The sequence below is a fragment of the Pelodiscus sinensis genome, chromosome 5 (assembly GCF_049634645.1).
Source record: "Pelodiscus sinensis isolate JC-2024 chromosome 5, ASM4963464v1, whole genome shotgun sequence".
In the NCBI taxonomy this organism is placed as follows: domain Eukaryota; kingdom Metazoa; phylum Chordata; order Testudines; family Trionychidae; genus Pelodiscus; species Pelodiscus sinensis.
Window position 1 is genome coordinate 93,564,250 of NC_134715.1, and position 24,075 is coordinate 93,588,324.

Genomic DNA, 24,075 nt, shown 5'->3' on the forward strand with positions numbered 1-24,075 from the left:
GGATGGGTGGGAATACTACTTAAGTGTCTTGTCCTACTGAATCAGAAAAGTGTCCCCCAGAGAGTGATGAGAGTGGGGTGGGCCAAGTCCTGCTCTGGAGCAAAACAGGGAGCATTTTGTGGCTCTGTGATGTGGCAAATAGGTCAAAAGATGGGACTCCCCATAGAATATTTGTTATGTTACGTTCTGTTCCCATTCATTTCCTCTGAAAATCACCTGTCTAGTATATCAGCCGTAGTATTCTGACACCCCAGTAAATAGGAAGCAGTGTTGTTGACGTGATCCTGGATGCACCAATTCCATAGTTTCATCGCTTCATGCATAGGGAACATGATCAGGCCCTGCCTTCTTCATTGATGTAATATTGTCTGACATTACTTGGATTGATTTGCTTCTGATGAGCAGTAGGAAGTGAAGGCAGGGATTCCATAAGGTGTTGGGTTCTAGAAGATTTATGTGTAGGTGTGATTCCAATGTTGACCACCTTCCTTGTATCATGTGGTGGTCTAGGTGTGCTCCCCAGCCCAGGAGGGAGGCATCTATAGTGATCATGATAGATGGAAGTCTACAGAAGGGGACACCTACGCAGATGTTCTTTTTGTCCAGTATTGTAATGACATTAGCACTTGTGTGAGTGGTATAACCACCATGGTGAGTATGGTTGGTGGGTTTCAGCCAGCCCTGGAGGCACATCATATGCAGTCTGGTATACTTCACCACGAATGTGGTGATGGTCAGGTGACCCAGTAATTGTAGGTATGTTTGTGTCTTAATTTTTGGGCAGATAGACATGTTGTCTTTGAGGTGTTTGATAGTCAGGAATCTGGTTTGAGGTAATGAGGCTCTGGCTTCAGTTAAGTCTAGATAGTCCATGATGAATTCTAGTTGTAATGCTGGTATCAAAGTAGATTTTTGAAAATTTATTTGAAGCCCTAATCTCTGTAAGAGGTTGATGGCTGAGTCTTGTGATTGTTTCTGTCTCCTTGTATGAATGACCTTTGATGAGGCAGTCATCCAGGTATGGGGAAAATATAATCCCTTGTTTGCATAGGTGAGCTGCAACCTGGTAGTAGACCAAGACTTTTGGAGAACCCCTTTGGTGCAGTGGAGAGACCAAATGGAAGCATTCTGTATTGGATATGTTCATGTCCCATCGTGAATCAGGAGTTGTCTGTATGTTGGATGTACTGGGATGTGGAAATGTGCATCTTTTAGGTCGTGGGCCCCAGTGTTGTTCGTTAAAGTCAGGTCCAAGTTTTAAAGTCGGGTTTTAAATTCCTGTATTATAGTTTTCCCAACCAGGAGATAGTTGAAAGCATTCTGTAAAAGTTTTAACAAGTAAGTAACTTGGGTATGAGGTCACTCATTAGTTGCCTCTGTTAATACTGATTCAGAACAAGAAACCGACTCTTTCTGAGTGCCGTGCATAAAAGGCTTTGTATTTGTTTCTGGCCCTTGCTCTGGCTTCTACACACTATTCCAGAGACACAAAACTGACACAAAGCCAGTTTAACCAGCTACCACATGATACTTCCAGTGTAGGTGCATCCCAAAGTGGGGTTGGAACAATACAGCAAATCTTATGCTACTCCCTTTGCCCCAGCTTATGGGATCAGGCTACATTGTGCAAGACTGTTTATTTGGAACCACAGGTAGCTGGGCACAAGAAAATCCTGCTTCAGATTAGGGATGTAAAATCCTGTTTAATTGGTTAAACGTGATGCTGCTCTGGCCAGCTGGAGTGCCCCTGCCTGTGGCAAGCCCGGGACAGGCCCATGGTTGGCGTGTCCCTGCCTGAGGTGGGCCTCTCAGGGCTGGAGTAGCTTCCTGCCCGTGGCGGGTAGAGAGCCAGTAAGCGTCACCTGTTAAGGGTGAGGCTTACCGGTTAACTGGTTAACCATTCACATCCCTACCTCAGACCATCTCCAGGATCAGCACAAAGAAGGCTGAAAGCCACTGTTTCCCTACCTTACCCAGAACATCCCATGCTGAGTGTGCATCAGCTAGATCACCGTAAGCAAGCTTAATAAAGCCACAAGCAGGAAGCATCTTAGCCCTTTGTTTTTAAGAATGATGCTGCTCTGAAACAGTCTCTTGTTGTATTTCTTTCTGTAAAACACAGTAAATGGACACACAGCATGCATAACTGAGCAACATGTGGGTCACTGCAACCAAAGGCTACAGTAAAATTCATACCCACTTTTTAAAATTACTTAAATCACTAGATTTACTGTTCAAAGGCTTAGTCCACTCTCCTCGTGGCCTTATATAACCCGGCCGTGTTGCACAATGACATTCTTTAGAATTAGAGGGCTTTGCATAAAGAGTGTAGCACAGAAATCTTTGTGTCCTCTGTTTCTGTAGTGCTGATGCACAAGAGTTAGCCAGAAAGTTTCTGCAGGATCTATATGCTTTTGTGCTGATTGTTGTCTCGGCAACTATTGACAATCAAGAGCTGCAGATTACACTATACATAAAGGGTCTTAGTGAATGCAGAAAAAAACAGCAGGAGGCAAAAAGAGCCTAAGACAATCAGGTCTTATGTACACTACACAGTTTTGTTAGCAAAAGGCAGCTTTTGTTGATGAAACAGTGGCAGTGAACACATTGCAATGCTGGCAATCTCATAGAACGCCCATGGAACCATAGGATTTAGAAACCTGCATCATGGCACCTGTCCATGAGGCATTGCACAACCTTCCCAAAGCACCCTGCAGCCAGGTGCACTATGGGATAGCTACCCACAGTGCACTGCTCTGTGTCATTGCAAAAGCTGCCAGTGTGGAGGCACTTTGCCATCCCAAGGAGCATAGTGTGGGCATGCAACAGTGGTTTAATTAAAGTGCTGGCTGTGTATCAGCATGAATTGCATTGACAAAATTCTGTAGTTTAAACAAGGCCTCAGTGAAGTAGTCTGTTCTCTTCAGGCAGCCTTCACAGAAAAAAAGGTGGGGAGTTTTCAAGGGAAACAGGTATGGGCTTTCAAAACCAAGGAGCCTATTGGTCTGTGGGAGAACTTCTGTCTCTAGCCCCATATAATTTAAACCCTTGCAGAAATCCTTCAGGAGTTATACTTAGGTTATGTCTACACCACAAGGTTTTTGCACAAAAACGGCTGTTTCTGCACAAAAACCGGCAGAACGTCCACACCTCAAGCGCATTTTTGCACAAGAAAAATCAACAGAACAGAGGGCTTTTGCAGGTAGAGTTATTCCTCTCCCCACAAGGAGTAACTCCTTTTTGCACTACAGCTCTTGCACAAAAAGGCAGGTGTGGACACTCCGGAGGGGTTTTTGTGCAAGAAACTCCTATCGGAAAAAACACAGGTGCTCTGATGGCCATTCTGTTAATGAAAATCAGAGCTTCCTTGTGCAAGAGTGTCCATGCAGAGTGGACGCTCTCTTGCACAAAAATACATCGCGTTTGCGATGCGCTTTTAGGTGTGGACGTGCTTTTGTGCAAGAAGTTTTTGCGCAAGAACTCTTCTGCAAAAGGCTTCTTGCACAAAAATCCTGCAGTGTAGACCAAGTCTCAGGCTATGTCAACACTGCCAGCTTTTGCCAACAGAGAGCATACTAATGAAGTGCTCATTAGCAACTTCTTGTGCTTCATTAGCATCATCTCTTCCTGAGGCTTTTTGCGCAAGAGGTTTTTGCGCAAAAACCAGCAGTGTAAATGGATCCATTTTGCGCAAATACCCCCTTTTGCGCAAGATCTGTATACCTGAGGCATAAGGATTTTGGCAAAAGGGGGTTTTAGACATAGGTCGTAGACATAGCCTTATTGTCTGCTTTCCTCCCTCCATGGGCAAGTAGCAGAAGGTGGGAAAAGGCTGCTGGTTTAATTAGGGTCAACAGCATTGCTTCGAGGACAGCTAAATAATTTGGAAGAGAGAGTGTTGCAAAGTATATTAAGGGATGGGTTTGCCTTCGCCCCCTCCCCCGGGCTCTGGTATCAAACTTACTCAATTTACTTTTCAATGCAATTACTAGTTGCTTTATTACACTTCTGAATATATATCTGCTGATTGTAGGCTGCTTGGGACAGGGACTATATTTTTGTTCTATGTGTATACAGTGTCTAGCACAGCAAGCCTTGGGCATCTAGGTTCTACTTATAAAACAAAATATATAGTATTATGAGAAATCTGTTGCCACCTCTGCTGTTCCACATGTCATTATGTCGCAAACCATAGCAATGAGTAAGGCCTACTTTTCCAGGGCACATATCCCAGGCCGTTGCCTCAAAAGCAAGACTTTGGAAAAAAACAAATATAGGCTAGAATCAGAAATAGGAGGATTAGACTGAGAAAAGACCTAAGGGAAGGAAAGCTGTTTGCTTTTGCCATTTGGTATTGGAGGAAAAAAAATTGGGCAACTATATGGAGGAAATTGGCTTGGATATTATAACTATGCCATACAAGAAAGGGAGGTCAGTTTTATGAACTGTGCAAAGTCTTTTATCAAGACTTGATTGTTAAAAAATTAACAAATTCTAATGTATCAATATATTTGAGCATGGATTTCTCACAAACAGTTCAGAGCAACAACTGAACCAGAGATTCAGTGTTTGGAATTCATATGTCCCAATGTCATATAATGTTTTCTGTTGGATGACCTAACTTTTATAATCAACTACATATCTCAAACATTATGTATTAATTCATTAATCTTGACTGAACCTGAAAATCACTTTTTTCAAAAGTATACAAAGGTTTAGTTGCTAGGGAACAGCAAATAATAGAGGTAAAAGTAGGTGGGATCAAAATCCAGTGAACTGTTCGCACTAAGTTTTTTGTTTTACCCTTTTCATTCAGATGTATCTACAATAAATGTGATGCATGAATTTGTAGCGAATCTAACCTTAATCTATGATTTACAGATCAGCATATTCTTTAATGAATATAGATATTTTCATGAAAAAAAATGTCTAAGGTGTACAGTCATTCCAGTAATCTGATTTTTGAAGGTTTTTTTTTTTTAGGGTTCAGAAATGGGAAATTGAGTTGGATTTTTGTTTTGTGTGATTGTACAAGTTCTGATTTTACATATTTCAAAAGCTTCTTTTCTGAACATCCTTCTCTATAAATAAGTATAGTCTATTGTATGGAATATAATTACATGATCACATTTAATATTCTGATAGTTTTATTAACAAGTATAATACATATTGTATACTGTATATAGCATGAGGACTGTACAGTACAAATTTATGTTCACAGTTTGCCATGACAAAATGTCATTACTGAATTCCCATTGGACTACCAAAGTAGAAACAGTGAAAGTACATTAAACATTCACATCTTTAGTAAGAAAGATTACCAAAATGTTTCAGTATTTGCAAGTTATAGTAATGCATGCTAGAAACCTTTAATTACCCACTCAGTCTTATTAGCTTATAAAATATATTACATTTTATTAAAAAAATTTCTGTATAGTTTATACAAGTATTAAAGTAAATGTAATATCCCTGCTATATTTGCAGGTAATGTTTTAAGAAATGCTAAGCAGAAAGATTATTTTGACCCTCTAACATTTAAAGTACATAAATAGCAGAAAAGTGCTAATATCGGTAAGACATAATGAAAACTGTTGTAACCCTCTTAATACATGTAAAATGTTTTTTTTTTAAGAAAGGATTTGCATTCATTTACAGATTACTAACCTTGACAGAGACAAAACACAGACAACATATTCACACAAGCTTCTGGCTTTTGGAGAGATCATTACAGAACTACAGTGTATATTTAAATAAAACCATATTACTGTCATACCTGTTTAACTCCGAAGGATTGTCTCGGAAATCCATTATAATGTAATCCACTATAATGTCAAATGGTACATACAGGTACAATATTAGTATAATGGTATTCCAAGTTACATGCTACACAGTGCTAGTGCACAGGTTCTTCTTTTAAATACACAAAGTAAATCCTGCTGCAGAGTTGTGTGTGTATCTTTAGACCCAGTCCTGCTTCCATCCAGGTGAACAAGAGGAGTGAGCTCTCTAGATAGGAGCTGATGCTTGTTTAGTATTTCCTTAGTTAATTTTTTTTTGATGCACTCCCCAAACCAAAGTTAATGCCCCATTTAAAATGCAGATTCACATTTTAAACTAAAAAGATAAAATTTACTTTGTAATCTCTTTTCTGACTTCCCAGAAGATCCAACACCACATACATAAAGTGAAAAATCCTATAACAGGTCATTTACATGAAACTATCTTATTTGGTTACAAATAATTAAGATTCTATTTAATGTTTAAATTTAAGTCTGCTGTCAGTGTCCTATACAGGGGATTCCTGCTATAAGTCACCCAAATACGCATCCGATCTGCACTAGCGTCGTTGAAGCTAGTAGGAACTGATGTGTAATAAGTCATCCCATTCCCCGCTCTTAAGTTGGGCAAAAAAAAAATTTGCGCACAAAAGGCAGCCGTGGGAAAAAAAATCCTCGCTTTAAGTTGTTTTGCTATCAGTTCAAATTTTTTGGAATGTATCTTAGACTTATAGCAAGGACGGACTGTATCATAAAGCATATGGCCATGGGCATTTTATAATTATATTGCATCTTAACAGTATTTCTCCCTACAACTCACTATAAATATCTTTAAACAGAGGCAAACAGGTTAACCAGAGAACATGATTTAATAGTCTACATCTCAGGGATTTAATGATTGCTGGAATAACTTCACTAATTTCAGTGAAGTTATGCCAGAAGAGCACATGGCCCCAGATGCAAACACTTAACAAAATTCTTTCATGAAAGACCAAAAAGAAAAAAGCAGCACAGGAAATGTACTGTCACAAAAATACCAAATGAGATGTGAATAAATTAAGTTCAAAATAGAAATGGAATTAGAATGTCTGAGACCCGCCTTTCTTTATAGGAACCTATCTGCTTGTTTCCAGGTTATAACTGAGTTGTTTTCACCACAGCATGCCAAACACCTAGCCCCACCCCCCGTGATATTTTTCAAGGTTCAAATTCAGGAATTGACTTGTGAGAGTGCACTGCGTAGAGCCCCAATTAAAGTCAATGAGTACAGTGTACATGAACAGCTAGCTGTAAACAAGAGCTTAGATATCAATTTTGATTCTGTGATGTTAATGGGACTAGCCTATACTAGTTCTCTTTCCAGGAAGATTTTTCAGTGTTAATGACAGAGCTATGAATCCACAGAAGGTTGAAAGAATTTACCTGGTAGTTAAATTTTTATTGATTACACAACTATAAATCTGGCATAGCTTCAATTCATTCCAGTAAAGCTACTCCAGACATACGGTGGTTTAGGAAAGCAGAAACCGGCTCAGATCCCTTACACCAGCATTCACATGAAACTTCCAGGCTGTATGTTTTGATTAACACCACAGCACTACAGAAGAGTGAGAGATTCCTTAGATTAAATGTATGTCCAGTCCCATACTTCAGTATATGAGTGTTAATTTTAGAGCGGGAGAAATACTTTGTATTTATGGCAGTAGCACACTTTGCACTTTTCTATACAAGAATTGACAATATCCCTAATTACTCTGACTCTTGGCATTACAGTTCAATTAACTGTAAGGTATAATTTTATTCTTTACTCTCCCAAATATCTATACATTGGCCTATACTTATACTGCTAGAGGCCCTCCCCTTCCTATCAGTTGCACTGAGAGTGGGGAGCAGATGTGAATGTCAGGTAGATGTGAGCCACACTGTCAAGACAGTAAACTGGCTAGGATTTTCTAGCTGTCCAGTGTTTTAGGGGCATGAACACTATCTGTGCTATAGGTCTCAAATTCCTTCCCAGAGCAAGTAGCAGGCAGATATCTTCCTTTCCAGTAAGTTTTTCCATGAGGTTAAAATTTAACTATGACATTTGCATATTGCAGGAATGGTGCCTGGTTTGCATAATGAACTGAACAAAAACCATTGTGGACATAACAGTTTAGACAAACAACATCTTATTTCCTTGTAGTGCCCCAAAAGCAGTCAACTAATATATGCAGGAACCTCTGTCTTTGTGCAGTTAACACTTCCAAAGATTTGGAACAGATTTAGCACCAACATTGAGGTTGCTTTACACCTGGGTATTTATTTTATTTTGTTAACAAATACTGGGATTTGAACCTCCCTGACTCAGTTTTTTAATACAACACACATATCTAAGGGATCTCTTGGCCCACCTACCATCAAGAAACCAACAGAGCCACAAACCAAATCACAGAGTCATTAAATGGCTAATCAAGTCTACTCTCGTCACTTGAGAGAGTTACACAATTCAATTTCTCTCAGGATGTGCTTCCAGTTGGATGCCATTTTTGCCATAAAAAAATCTTGCGAACTAAAATTTAAATACTGTAGTGTTAACAAATTGGCACACATTTCCAACAATGGTACAGTTTGGAGCATTTTGATATAACAATTGCTGTTTCTGAGGTACAATGAAATTATTAAAGAACAGGAAATACAGGGGAGTGATTACTGAGAAATATATCTTTACCCCTGAAATGAGGTATGATAGCGCTCTATGAAAATAATGTAATGTCTGTCATAGAAGTACCATGTGTGTTCCATCTGTACGGCTGCACACAAAACAGAGATAGTGTCACATAGGAATCACACATTTAAGGAATCTACGGAGACATCATGCAATAAACACAAACTCATGTACTACAGTATAATACAAAAGATAGGGGACATTGGGTTAGAGGCACAATCATGCATATATACCAATTTCTGCTGATGATTCTTCAGATAGTATTATTCATTAGTCCAAATCAGTTATCATTTAACCTTTCATGATGTAAAGAGAGCATTTTACTGAGTGAATGATAATAATTAACCTGTCTTGGCAGAGTGGATTTCTACAGCGAGAAGGTGTCTTTCTAAAAGTGTTGCTTTAAACATGCTGCTGTAACCAGCAATGTTGGAAAGTCCATTCATTGCACTGTTGAGCATTAAAAAAGAGCATATCCTTTGCAGGGCTCAAATAAAGTCTCTGGCAAGGACTGGATATTGAATAACATTTACTAATTGATCAATATATGCTGGCTGACTTTATGGCAAAACCAACAAAGTTGTTAGTTTACAAATTTCCTTATTCAAAAAGGAATACATTACACATACTGTCTCCAGGAAGCATCCCTAGGAAAAAAAACCATTCACATTCTTTAGGTCTGACCCGTGGCAAGGACATAGCAGGGTTAGATAACATCTATTACTGACCATATGGAAGCTTTTATTGTATAAGCTCAGAGATTCAGTCCAGCTGAATCCAGATTAAAATGAACATGTAAAAAAGGAAGCGTGATGGGAGTTGAGGGAGAAGAGACATTCAAACAAGCATATGGCGTTTCCTGTGGAGAGCAAGATGATCTGAGCGTGAGAAACTACGGTCACAGTCCGGGCACTGGAAGGGTTTGATTCCAGTATGTTTACGAAAATGTCGTGTTAGTTCATCAGAACGAGCAAACTTCCATGTGCATCCCTCCCAGGTGCACTTGTATGGTTTTTCACCTAGGAAAGGGAACAGAGAATGCAGGATTTAAAGTGGGGAAAAAAATCAGAGCTTTGAGGGTGTTTCTGAATGTTTATAAACATGTCAACTGCTTTATACCAAATGATTTGTTCTCCCTCTCCCATTCTGATCCCAACTAATTCTTTTATTCGTCATCTGAAGAAGTGGGTTGTGCCCATGTAAACTCATGATACAATCTACATGTCTTGTTAGTCATTAAGGTGCTACTAGTCTATTTGTTGTTTTTTAAATTTTTCCTGTTACAGACTAACTCAACTACCCCTCTAAAGCTTTTATTTAACTTACCCAAACTGACGCATCTAGCTAGCATAGTTTGTGAAGGTCTTGGTTTGTTTATGCATTTCTAAAAGTGCACAAAATGACTAGATAAAGAAGGGGTTTCTGTTACATCTCATTTGCATTACTCTGTCACCGCATCCTTCCAGTCTTACCCCTGCCATTGGTTTGTTCCACATGCACTTGTTATGGTCTTAATCTTAGATCTCTGATCCTGCAAAGACTTAGATTTCAGTACTTAAAGTTAAGCACAAGCTTTTGATATTATTCATGTGCTTACAGTAAAACTTGCATGTTAGCATTTGCAATTTTCCCTCTATGAATCGGATTCAAATTTACATTAAGCTCCATTACATTACAGGGGTGTAAATGGCCATAGTGTAAACAGGAATTAGGCCTTGCATTTTCTCTGAACAGGTCTTATTGTCACAAACTTCCAGTATATGCCCAAACAACATGTCAAGACATGACTGTAACATGGTGACTGAAAATAGGTATGGGGACATCTTCATTTGAAAAGCACTCTTAGAAAAGAGCATTCAGAATTTATCTGATAGGGTGTTAAGAGTGGCTGGATGTAATGCACAAATCTTAAGAGTCTTTAGATTTGGCACATAGTTCAGGCCTAAATAAATAAGTGCTATCCCTATGGAAGTTTCAAAGCCAAATGTAGCAGTGATGTAATTTGTGATGTAGTACAACTTGCACTTATTTAGCATTTGGAGGGTGTGCAAAAGAGTACCTTGGAGACCAAGTGGGCGGAAGTGGGTATAGTATAAAAAAAAAAAGCAACTAACACAAGCATATAAGAAATACTAGAGGAAGCCTGCCTTGATTTACAATCGTCTGTTAGTTGCTTTTCCTGCTACATCCCTCTTCTAATCCAGGGCCTGTAAGGGCATATCCATTTTTGGCATAAAGGATGTTATTCCCAGCTCAAAGAGACATACACAGCTCTGACTGGCCTATAGTGCTAAAAAAAAGATTGTTGCCATAGCAGCATAGTTGCCAGGATGGGATGCCTAGAGCATGTACCCGTATCTGAGACCACAGGCATAAACTCAGAGCAGCTAGATCATCTCACTACTCACAATGTGGCTACACTTGGTTTGTAATTTGCTAGTTTAATTAGGGATAGTGTGACTATTTCTCCATCATCATTCATACCTCTAGCTCCAACTATAGATATTCCTACATTACATACATTTTGCAAACCCAAATGAATATCGAACGTGTCTAACCTGCATGACATTACCATTTATACCTGACACGTCACTACATCAGCTTTGAATTTGAATCCTGGATTTCTGTAATCAACTCAGATATAAGGGAGGACCTTATACCACTACATGATGGAAATTCCAGTGACATGTGCCTTAGATTGCTTTAGACTTCCTTCCCTTAGAATGTTGTGTTAGTATTCTTTACTTTTAACAGAATAATTGGGATACATTTACATTACCTATGTATTTCCTTCTGTTTAAAAAAAGCCTGAAGCACCTGTTATTTATCTAGAAGCCTATTTTAGATTGATGCAAACCAATGTTGATGAAAAGAAAGTGTATCAAGACTCGTACCTGTATGCGTTCTTCTGTGAGCTTTTAGATGGGAGCTTTTAGTATAGACCTTGTTGCAGCCTTCATAATCACATCTGTGTATTCTGCGTTTCCTTTGTGTGTCTGGAGACTCCACAGGTAAGGGTCTCTTTCCCGGCTGAACTATAACTGAGGGGTGATTCCTAAAAAATGAAGTTATAGGTTAAAATGAAAAATATTTAACAAAAGTAAACATGCACTGATCCACAATAGAGCTCCTTTATTCATTAAGACAGTCTCTTGGCAGTGTGAATTAAATTCTATTATATGCATATAATGTAAGAAGAGTTAGCAAATTTCATAGATGTTAGTAGTGATATTTTAATTCATTCCTCTTTTGAGTATATTCACTTTGTGGCATAAGCAAAAATAAAGATATTCTTCTCAGCATGCTTGGGTTTTAATTTATTTTCACTTATAAAGGAATGAAAGTCAAAATCTCATTTCACAGCAAGTAAACTCAGGATTTCCAAACTCTCTTTCCAGTTAACTTTCATTGCTTTTGTTTATATTTTTATTCTTCCTTAAAAGACAGCTAATTTGTTTTTAATTTAAAACAGCTTTTTCTTACTATTAAAAGACATCATATATTTAGTCTTAAAGCAGAACTCAGAGTCTTTATTGTTCCAGCCTCTCCTTTAGAGAGTAATTAAGAATTTCCTGTTTGGTGCTGGCAGAAGGGTGCGGCCTCTCTTAGGACTGATGTCAGTTCCTAAAAGTAGAATTTAAGACTTCATGTCACACCCACAGAAAGACTGAAATTGGCACTCCACCTTCATAAACATGATGTTCTTGCTTTTAACCCCACAGGTACTATTCAGGTAAGACATATACATACTGCTTGTACAATTTTTTATACAAATAATTATGTATATACGTGGATAAGCACACCTAAGGATATTATCAGCTCCATATATAAATCACTGGCACAGTCATGAACCTACTTTTTATGCCAATATTAGAGGAAGTAAATGAGCAAAATATATTTTTTAAAAATAGACAGGTCTTTCAAATCATAAAGCTTCCCCAGCCACATTTTACACCTGAAAAATGAAAACATATTACAAATTCTTAGATATTTTCTAGCTTTTATGTAAAACTTAAGTGCCATACACAGATGCTTAGACTTTCTAGGAAACCTGCCTTCAACTGATAAAAATAAACTTGTTAGAATTCCAGCTTTTTCAGCAATTACTGTACTTCATCTTTTTAAACTAAATTTACATTACATCTAACAACATTTCAGTTTTATCTTAAGCAGTTTGTTACTTGGAGAAAGTATCTGTAGGGCCTGAAATTTAGAAATTCTGAGCTCTCAGTTTCCACTGAAGTCAATGGGAATTGCAGGTACTCATATCTTTTGAAAAATCAGTTATCAGGTTCAGAAAGGAAAATGTATTACAAGCACTATCATGATTTCTTATTTCTCTGTAAATCAACTTGCTAGAAATTAATGATTTGTGAGGAATCTGCAATTCATTCTGTTAATAGGGTCATGGACTTAAAATCTGCAGCCCATTTCATAGCAGATATGATTCCTCCACGTTAATTGCTATGCACTTGGCTGTAGGAACAAAAAGCACAATGCGCATTCACTGAATTATTCCTTTAAACTCTTTATAAGAATAGATAAAAAAAAGATGAAGAGATTGAGTGAAAAAAGTGTTAACATGTTTTGTGGAAATATTTATTGGGCTTTACTTTCATGTAACCCTGCGTCCTATATTTTATAGGTGACAACTCTGTGAGCGTAAGTTACCATGAGTAACTCAAAAAAGCATGCCCAGCAACAGAAAGATTTGTTGTTCAACCTCAGAGTATATGCAGGGAAAATATTATGCTGGGGTCACCAGATGATGCTGTTGCACAGTCTGATAAGTTCCTACATTGTGAGCAAGTTTTTAGTCTTAGAAGAAATGTTCTATTATTGTTAGTTTAGTTATGCAGCAGTCCTTTCACAAAGGATATGGAGACGGAAGAGAATAAATTCTCTGCTTTATTCTCTGTATTTGAAGGCAATTCTTGAGACACTAGCTTCTTGAAAAGCAGGTGCTGACATGCAAGCTGACTGGTGAAAGATGAGATTGCCTGATTGCAGTTTGTGACAGTCCAGACTTGAATAAGTGTGTGTAAATAAAGCAAGTTATACTTCAGCTACATCTACACTACCTCAGAAAGTTGACTTAAGGTATGCAACTCCAGCTACATAAATAGTGTAGCTGGAGTTGATGGATCTTGGACATCATGGAGTGTTACCATGGGGTCCACACCACAGGGGATGAACAGGAAAAACTTTCCCATCAACTCTGCTTACTCTTCTTGTCTGTGGTAGAACAACAGGATCAATTGGAGAGTGAAGACCTGCAGTTGTTTTGGCAGGTCTTCACTAAGACCTGATAAACTGACTACTGGTGGATCCATCTTATAGTGTCAATCTCCATGGGAGTGTAGATATAGCCTCAGAGTACACTCAAACTCTCTTTCTTATTTCTCTTCCATTAGAAAGTGAATCTGCAAGTGATTTCCAGAGGAGTACACTGGTTTAAGGAATGAGACAATGTTGTCAGAAGATGGGCCAACAATATTAAATAACTGCTGAAATAAATGGTCATCTGTAATTCCATAAGGTCTTATCTCTGTGTACACAAGCATATCTGAATTCATTTGAGCCTTGTGCATTTGGGTGTTTTTCTCTAACAGCTAACAATGTCTTCCAAAAATCATGTTATGACAGAATCTTTAAGCATCGTTTGTCCCCACACCCACAGTCCCTGTGGTGATGGTAACATGAATCAAATTTAATTTCACACAAACAAGAAAACACAAAATTAAGACTTCATATTGCCTTGCATCCATACTTGCACATGCCAATACTCTCAGAACAATACATTAACTTTGATTTAAAGGGAGAAGTCGGACAATTTAATTCCCATACAAAAGACAGTGACTTTGGATTAAGATAGCTAGATTGTAAAACATCAATGGCTTTTATATATTTAATATACAATCCCTCCCCTCCTGTCTCCAGTATTTAGATTGCAAATTCATTCAGTCAAGAGTTAGAAGATGCCAGATGTATAGTTGCTTGTGCCACCTTTATTCAGCCACATTATATGTCCAACCCATGTGTTTAATAAGGCAAGAGTCTTGTGGAAAAAGTAGTATGTTATCATATAAATATCACAATGAATATACAGAGAGCATCAAGTAAAGGTTGCTTGTGCAACTCAAAATCTGACTTTCCTAACTTTAAGCTTAGTGTAGTATTTTGTATATGATGTCCTAGATTTTTCTGAAGGATAAAGTTAAGAACTCTTATGTACAAATGGCCTCCTTATCATGCATCAATAGCAGGATCTGAACCATGAGTCTTCACAGCACTACAGCTCAGATTGCAATCACTGCAGAACTAACAACACTAGATGGCAGTAGGAGAAGGTTGATGTGCCAGAGTGTGGAAAGAGCAGCTGGTGCCCTATGTGGAGTCCAGATGGTGATCAAGGGGAGTGCCGCCCAACTCATTCTCTCTGCCCCAGCCTGGGCTACTCAATCCAGGGGTTTATTGCTAACAGTCTGGCCTGGCTCTCTCTTTCTCCACCCCTGGAAAGTAGGGGACTCTGCTCCCATGTAATGCTTCCAGTGGGGATGGGACTATGGGACTAGGTGCTTCAGCTCTGCTACAACTATGCTATAACTGTGCTGGCAGTCCCTGGCATCACCAGCATAGTGCCCGCTGCTGCTGCAGCTTTGGCAGAAGCCCAGGCAAGGCTCTCTAGAAAGCTGAGTGACTGTGGCAGCCTGACAGAATTTTCCTGAGGAAATGATGATTTTTAACACTTCACCTGGGGTAGAACTGAAAGAAGCTACAGGGGACAAAAAAAGGCATTTCTCCTATGCAAATATCAAAGGCCTGCTATCATCACAAGGTGTCACTACTTCTCTAAGAAAAGGTCCCAAAATTTTCCCCATCCCCACTGTAATACCAGGTTACCACAGTTTAATACCTGTTTAAACATAAGTCCAGTTCTGCAAAACTTGCAGGAAAATCTACTATTGACTGCACTGGAAGCTGCATTTGTAGTGATTCGCATGACTGGCCCCATATATGACTTTAGGAACATGTTATGCAAATATAGAAGATCTATATAATTCGCACGTACATAGCATAGCTACTTACCATTATACTGCTGAAAACAAAGTTGAGGTTTGGAGGAGAAACCTAAGCAAAACACCCACATTAATTTACAGTCTGCAACCCTTATTTAGGATATTTTACTACGTGCTTCAAAACACAATGATTTTCCTTTCAAAGAACCTATATTCTGTAGCCCTTGTCTATGGAACCCAATATACAGTAATGCACTATGCATCAACAAGATAGATACTTTAGAATTAATTACTTACTCTTGCAACATCACTTGCTGAGGAGACAAGGAAGTCATCATTGTAGGAGACATTTGTTCAGGACAAAACTCGGCCCTCAGTGGTTCAATTCCTGGTTCTACTTTGATTGTTTTCTTCAATATGGGCGTCTCATAAGATTCAATTACAGGCACTAGAGGGAAAAAAATCAAATATATAAAGAGTTATGCGAGTTAAAGGAAACAGACAAAATTTGTACATTAAAATCTCCCCAAACTAACATGATATTTTGCATCAAGTCTATTCTTATGCACTCCAGTTCAAATCTAGGGCTACGTCTACACTGATTCCCTCTTGCGCAAAAGTCTACACAAATGAAGCGTAGATTAGCATATTGCCACACTTCATTTGCATAATTAATTAGGGACTGGTTTTGCACAAAAAAGGAGCCATCTACACAGCTCCGTTTTGCGCAAAAACACCTTCTTGAGCAAAAGCCGTTCTTCCTCATTTTTTCAGGAAGAGTGGCTCTTGCTCAAGAGAGTGTTTTTGCGCAAACTGGAGCTGTGTCGATAGCTCCTTTTTGCGCAAAGATGGCCCCTAATTAATTATGCAAATGAAGCATGGCAATATGCTAATCAACACTTCATTTACATAGGCTTTTGCGTAAGAGGGATGCAGTGTAGACGTAGTCTAGATTACTTCTACGGATATCAATAGATTTATATGGGCATCAGCGAGAGCAGAATTTGAACCAATAAAACTAGGGGAAAAGATCAAACAGTGAAGTCTAGGTATTTTATGTTTTACAAGACGACAAAAGAATATTTGTCTCCCTTTTTCATTTCCCTTCAAAATATTCAGACTCACCCTAAAAACTCCTGGATACAATTATTTTACAGATTTGACTAGCAAAAAAGGAAGGGTGTCCCTAGTTTTTTTGTTGGCCAGGGCAGAAAATGTTTCATGTCTCCCTTCCCCCAGCAACTGAACTAAACAAAAATACCAAATCACACCACAGCAAACTAAAAAACAAATCTACTCCCCCTATAGGCAGCAGAATGGAGTGGAGGAACACCTTCACCCTGCTTCTCCTCCACCCCCACCCTTTCCCCAAAACAAAACCAAAATATAACCCCAAACCACTAAATGGCACAGCAGTAGAGAAACCCCCTTGAAACTGTTGACAGGGCAACTGCCCTGCATAAAAGAGTCCTGGATAAAGGAGAAATACAGCACAGCAGCACCTACCTGGCATGCTACTTGGATTTTCCAACTCTTCTGTAAGAACCGTAGACATAAGTATAGATTGCTGGAGATGTGGAGCATACATAAAAGGAACAGGCTGGACCACAAGTGGCTGTATAACTGGAAGTATTCCAGGGCTCCTAAGTCCATGACGTGAAAGAGCAGCCATTACTGGAGGGATTGTTAATGGCATGGGAAAAGGCTGAACACCTGGGGGAGGTGGGGTGGTGAATTTTTTCAAAGGTGGGCTGGGTGAGGACAAAGATAATCCAGGTGAGCCTCTTCTATGTATAGTCTGAAATTTCAGAGGAGAAGGAGAACTTCCTGTTGAAGGTGGAGAGCTTCGTTTATTCACTGTAAGATCAACTGGCTCCATTTGGATTCCATTAGATAGTCCTTCTGGGGTTGGATAGAATGTATCACGCAACATATTTGGGGTCGGATAAATGACGCTATGTTTGTTTGACTTCATTTGGTCCATGTAATTGGATGGGTATGACTGTAGAGGAAGAAAAAAAGATGAGAATTGAGTTACAAATGGCCGTTGAAGTGAAGGGGAAACGATGCAATCATGGCATTTTTCATTTACTCCTTTCTCTGAGAGAATGCACAAGATTTCTCACAAGGGAAATGATTCAATTTCTGATTCACTAATCATTTGGGAAGCAGTACACAATGTAAGATGAAAGTGGACCAAAACCTGACTCCTCAAGACTTATTCAAAGTGCTTTACAAATATTTATTGCAGCAAGGGATGTTTAGGTTGGACATTTGAAAAAACTTCCCAACGGTCAGGGTGGTTAAACGCTGGAATAAGTTGCCCAAGGAGGTGGTAGAATCTCCATCATTGGAGATATTAAAGAGCATCTTAGACATCAGTCAGGGACAATCTAGAAAAGGGATGTTAAGTAGCATTTAATTAGCTAATTGAGTAGTTGATGGAGTTTCCATCAACAACTTGGTTAGTTGATAAGGTGGGGGAGGGGTGCACTCACTACTCCCACTGCAGCTCTGCAGTTTAAATTTAGTAGGAGCTGGGCATAGTTCCCAGTGGCAGTGTGAGCTGGGACCAGGCAGTCTTGGCTCATGCCAGCTCCAAAACCGCAGTGCCTCTGTCTTTTAAATGTAGTAAGAGCCGCCTGGCTCCCCTTCTTGGTCCCCCGCTGCGGTCTGCTTTTAAACATACTAAGAGCCAGACAGCTCTTACTACATTTAAAAAGCAGAGGCGCAGCAGTTGGGGACCCAGCATGAGCCAGGACTGAAGCAGTCCTGGCTTGCGCCAGCTACCCCGCTGAGCCTCTGCCTCCCTTGTTCCCCCTCTACAGAGATGGTGCTGGGGGAAACCAAAGCCAACTTCCTCCAGCACTGGCTCCTGCTCCCCCCCTTGTTCCCTCTGATACAGAGGTAGTAAGGGAGGAGGAAGCGAGTAGTTGAGTAGTGACTTGACTACCTGATAAGCCTAGGCTTATCAGGTAGTTGACTACCTGACTAGTCGCTTACAACCCTAATCTAGATGGTGCTTGGTCCTGCCATGAGTGCAGAGAAATGGACCTGATGACCTCTTGAGGTCCCTTCCAGTTCTATGATTCATATCCAACCTGCATGGTAGGTACTTTAGGTACTATCCCCATTTAGAGATGGATAAACTCAAGCACTATGGAGGCTAAGCAGGATAATGGTGAAACTGGAAATAGGTCCCAGAAATCCTACACCACTAATGATTTTTCTAGTAATTGGAAAACACTGAACCACAATTTTCACTAACAGAAATGTACTCTAAACACACCCCCTCCCACCCTCCCTTTAACTAAAACTTACATAACTGAGCTCTGCAGACAGCACCACAGACAGCAAATATGAAAAAAGTAAATAAGTAAATTCTAAACCATTTCTTCAGTGTGTTTTTTTTCTTGGAGTGGGATTGAAGAGCATGCAACTCACTTGCTGTTTTAAACTTGGGAAGCGGAGCTATCCAGAAAAGGGAAAAAAAGGTGTGATTATCTGAGGTGCTGAATGTATTTCCTGTAAGTCAAGGGGAGTAAGTTGACGATGTTCATTCCCATTCAAGATTATGCTCAGTGCTGACCCTTTAATATCTAAGCAACAACATTTTCCAGTAAAGAAGTGAGAATCACAATAGCACTGAATTATATATATTGCCTCTGAGATACTATACTGAAAAATTTCTTATATTAAAAGTGTATAAAGCCCACTCAATTTTTAATGAAAATAACTGCTTATTTGAAGTGATGAGATATGCCATAATATGAACTGTACAAAGTGTAAACTATCGATTCAACTAAAATTTAAAAAGATAACTTTGGTATCAGTTTTATTAACTGAATTTCCACTTGTAGTTCTTGGTTGTGTCAATCTTTGCTTTGTTGCTATGCTGTTTCCTGGCTGTAATAAAACACAGCTTAGATTTTGGTAGCACGTTGGGAGCAGAAAGAATGTTGTAAATTTTTAAAAATTATAAGGATAGTGATAATTTATTAGCAGAAAGCTATTGGATTCTAGTATACAATCACTCCCATGATATTTTAAATGCATTTTGTTAAGGCTAAAAATTCTAGCTAGGTCTTGCCTTGCTTTTATATCTGTATTTCTTCCACTCATTCCTTACCGCTTTTGGTGTATTTTAACTGCTATTCATTTGAAGGTTAGACAAAAATATCATTGCTTTGGAATTATTGCCTCTGTTTTGATTATTGCAAGAAACAATACTATGCACTTTAGAAAATGGGAAGTTTTTCTAGCATTCCTATGAATGGTATATATGAAAACAAAGCTGAGTAGTTTATTCTGTACTCCATGCATACACATAACTAGCATTAATAGAAAAAATTGTTACATACACATAGGGAAATTAAAAGAGAACTGCTACCTATATGGTTGGTAATAATGTTTTTCAGTTTTAGAACTTAATACTATACAATGGATTAAACTAAGGATCTGTGTAGAAATTATATTCAGTTGATCTTAAAGGATTATTTTTCATATAAAAAGAAATCTTATGTTTATACCTACAGTAGATATATAATTCAGCTATCATACCAGTATTTGTTTTTAATAAAGTTCACAGGAATTCATGTTTTAGATCTTTTAACTATTTAGTATATGTGTGACTCAGAATAAGATATACATAGAACTTACAAGCACTGCTGGATAAAGAAATAATTATATTTATTAGAACTCAGTGATCAAGGCCACAGATTATTAATGGAATTTAATATGTAACAGTTCATCTACTGAATCTGATGAAGGCATGGTGTAGGTCAAAATTCAAACACTTAATACATAAGTTATATTAAATGCGAGGGTTAAAATTTATGCTGTTGGCCTACAGTACCAAGTCCACGGGACCTCACTATGCCATAGAAACATTCAATAGTGCAGCGGGGCATCAATGGAAGCCTGGAAGAGTTATCACAATATCACCATCTACATTTATTATTTTTTAAATTTTGTTCCAGCACCAGTGAAAAATAGTAGAATTCCTAGAACATTTTTCATCCAAGTAAAGTTATCTTATATTCAGACAATATAAGGTTCTGAGTCTACAGGCATATGTGTATGTGACTGTCTTAATGCATAAGAGTAGGTACGTTGTCTCAGTCTCCATAAGTTTCTGCAGAACAGGGGCCTAACAAGTCTTTCTGTTTTTAAAATCATGCTGTATTGAGAAGGCCAAGGAGGACTGTAACAGAATAATGGAAAGGCAAAATGAAGAAAGACTATCCAATTAAAATCTTTGTTTAGAAGAGAGAATTTTTTCAGTAAAGTAGGAGACTGCAAAAGGAACAAAACACCTTTGGGCTATAACTTCGTTCATTAAAACATTTTTCTTTCTTTCTTTCAAGACTCAAGTCAAATAAAACTCATATTGGGAAAATGCCAGCCTATTAAAACAGTAGTGCAGAAAAATACTAAAATGATTCTGAGCTGTTGGAAGAATTTCTTAATGTTAGTTTAGAAAAAGTTACAGATTAAATTCAAAGCAACAAAGACTCTTCAAAAATTGGGATTATGACAATTTTATTTTTCAAAAGTTGATTTGTTGAGGATTCAAACCTGCTCTAGACCTCTTGATTTTGCCTGGAATGAAAGGTTTTCATTGTTGTAACTAAACTGGCAGAGATTTGGCTTAAGTCAGCTATTCTTTTGTGCCAGTCTGGAGAGGTTGTCTCATTTTTCTAAGCTTTCCTTCACTCTGAGATTTTACTTGCTATAGTCCTATTTGAACTGCAGATAATGTCAGTAACAGAAAAAATGAGGAGACAAAGTTTTCCTTTACATACTTTTTTCCTACTTATTTTTGTAAACAAAAGAAGAAATCTTAGGTATAAAAAATGTTAAAGGCCAATGGATGTATAAAGTGAATAGAAAAAAGTATAACAAACTTCTCTGTTCAGATTATACTTATAAAAATCATTCAAAAATACAGTCAACCGTTTTATGCATTATGTTAGGCACATTAAAAACAAAGTGGAGGCTATGACAGTATAGAATAGATCAATGTAAAGTAAGGTTATTCTGTCAGACACATAATACATACATTACAACCTACTTTTATTGAATTTATAGTGTTCTAGTGAAAATGCACTTCATCTAGTGAAGCTTCATTTGTCTTCTAGAAGTGTGAAACTTCATTATGAATTAATTTTAATCTCTTTGGAATGCAACAATTACCATTATTAGACTAATAATAATTGATATTTTCAAAAAAGATTGTCACTGTTTCCTACTTCACTCTGGCCTAGAAAAGCTGGCTATCATGTAGCAGCAAAGCAGAATCTCATATTATAAGAACTCTCAACAGTAACCAAGAGAAGTGGTTTGTGATCTTGCTCCCCATTAGGAGAGACTACTTGGCCTTCCATCATAGCAGCAAGGGTCCCCAAAACTTGCAGTGTCAGGGGTGAAGAGCAGTCTCCCAGAAGAGCTATTTCCTACTGCTAGATCCTGTTTTGCTACTTAAAAAATCCACTAATAGTGATGGTTTGTGTGAAAGATGTACCTTAAGAGGATTCCACATCAGCAAAGAAGTTGATCATGTGAGTATTTTGCTGAAGTCAATGGCACTACTCACAAGCATGGTATTAAGATCTGTACTTTTGTCCTGTGACTGCAGAGGTGCCAATGGGTAGTAATGTAAAATCCTGATTAATCAATTAACTGGTTATGTTAATCGGTTCCCCAAGAGCAGTCCCCTGCCCGCAGCCTGCCGTGCGTGAAGGGCTGCTCCAGCTCCAACAGGCCCCTGTGCATGGCCTGGGGCTAGCAGGGGCTGCTCTAGCCTGGCTGCTGCTTCTGGCCCCCCATGACGATGCCAACTTCCATTGTGGGCCGTGGGGAGGGGAAAGGGGCCACTTGTGGGCAAGGGTTAACAGTTACAAGGGAATGGGGATGCTTACCAGGTATCAAGTTACCCATTCACCTCTCTGTTTGTTGTGTGCACTCAAGCATGTGTGGATGTTCACCACCAGTTGAAACACATGCTGCTGGCTGCAGGCACTCTGCTAATCAGCTGTGCAGCATATGAATCTCTCCTGGGCGGCCACCCAAGTGCTCAGCTTAGAGGGAATACTACTTACCACCATAGTAAGTCGACAGCTAACAGTTTCCTGTAGACTTTGCTTGTTCTTCTCATTTTAATGGAGTGTCCGGGTCGATGAGAGAGTGGTTTGGCAATTAGTTTATCGCCTCTATTCTAGATATGGTAAATCAACTCCCACTGAATAGATCACTGCCCATTGATCCAGGGGACAGTGAAGACATGCCCTTAGTTGTGATGCTGGGAGTACATTTCTCAAGCCCAATAAGAGCTCTGTGTGGCTAAATGCCTGTCTCTCTCACCAACAGAATTTGGTCAAACAAAGGATATTACCTCATCCCCTTCCCACATCACTCTAATATCCTAGGACTGACATGGCTACAGCAACTCTACAGACGCATTAAACACAAATCCCTTAACTTTATAGTGACAATATAAAGCTATTTTCTAATGCCCCAAATAGAGGTTCTCCTGCCAATATGCAAGCAACATTTTACAGGTAAGAAAATAATGCAAGATACCTTAGTAATTAACTCCAATTTAGAGTCAATTACTACAGGAGTATAGTATAGTATAGTATAGTATAGTATAGTATAGTATAGTATAGTATAGTATAGTATTTCACTGCAGAAAATTATTATAAAAATGCACAATTGTATTTGAGCATATATTCCTAATTAGTTTCTTATCTAGGAACTTATAGTGTCCACATCACTGGTCTACTTCTTTGAACAAAAAACAAAACAAAAACTGCTTCTCTCTTTACTTAGTATCTGTCCTGACAGGTTCTTTCTATGAAGAACAAATTCAGGTAACTTTAAGGTTTACTTTTTTGAAGTTAGTCAGATAATTGATCTAATTGCAATTCAAATATGTCATTATATATATATAAAAAAACATAACTACACTTCTCCACTTCACAATCTAGCAAGATTAAAGGCTGATCAAGAGTGGCATATGCATACCTATTCCCACACACAGTTGTCTGCTCCCCTAAGCAGACATTCTGAAGGACTAATCTAAATATTAACTGCTACATTCCATAAAAATGTTGGTAGTGATACAACTGGACTAGTTGACAGGCTTATATACAGGCAGTCCCCGACTTACGCGGATCCGACTTATGTCGGATCCGCAGTTACGAATGGGGCTGCCCTCGCGGTCCTGCCGCCCGTGTACTCTGGGGCTTTGCTCTGCGTCTCCCTGGTGCCCCCGAGAGGGTGGACCGAAGACAATGATCAAGCGATTTGTCTCCTGCCATCCCTCTCCAGCCTCTGACAGAGGCCAAGAACACCATTTTATCCCCTGGCTAATAGCCTTTTATGGACCTAACCTCCATGAAATTATCTAGCTTCTCTTTAAACTCTGTTATAGTCCTAGCCTTCACAGCCTCCTCTGGCAAGGAGTTGCACAGGTTGACTACACGCTGAGTGAAGAAGAACTTTCTTTTATTAGTTTTAAACCTGCTACCCATTAATTTCATTTGGTGTCCTCTAGTTCTTCTATATAGGG

The 24,075-nt window shown here is 38.7% G+C and overlaps 1 protein-coding gene across 6 annotated transcripts in view; it reads right to left on the minus strand.

The window, feature by feature from the left end:
* Positions 1–6,837: 6,837 nt before the first annotated feature.
* The window catches only part of KLF3 (KLF transcription factor 3), a 36,993-nt gene continuing 19,755 nt past the window's right edge, over positions 6,838–24,075 (minus strand). For 5 of the 6 annotated variants that reach the window (XM_006129527.4, XM_006129526.4, XM_075930558.1 and 2 more), the window contains exons 4-7: positions 17,010–17,505; positions 15,801–15,951; positions 11,379–11,539; positions 6,838–9,503 (exon numbers count right to left, since the gene is read on the minus strand). In XM_006129527.4, the coding sequence (XP_006129589.1) occupies positions 9,322–9,503; positions 11,379–11,539; positions 15,801–15,951; positions 17,010–17,505 (990 nt within the window). In that variant the 3' untranslated portion in view covers positions 6,838–9,321. Of the gene's footprint in view, positions 9,504–11,378; positions 11,540–15,800; positions 15,952–17,009; positions 17,506–18,824; positions 18,975–24,075 lie in introns of all 6 variants that reach the window. The other variant, XM_025187967.2, reaches the window with a different exon arrangement.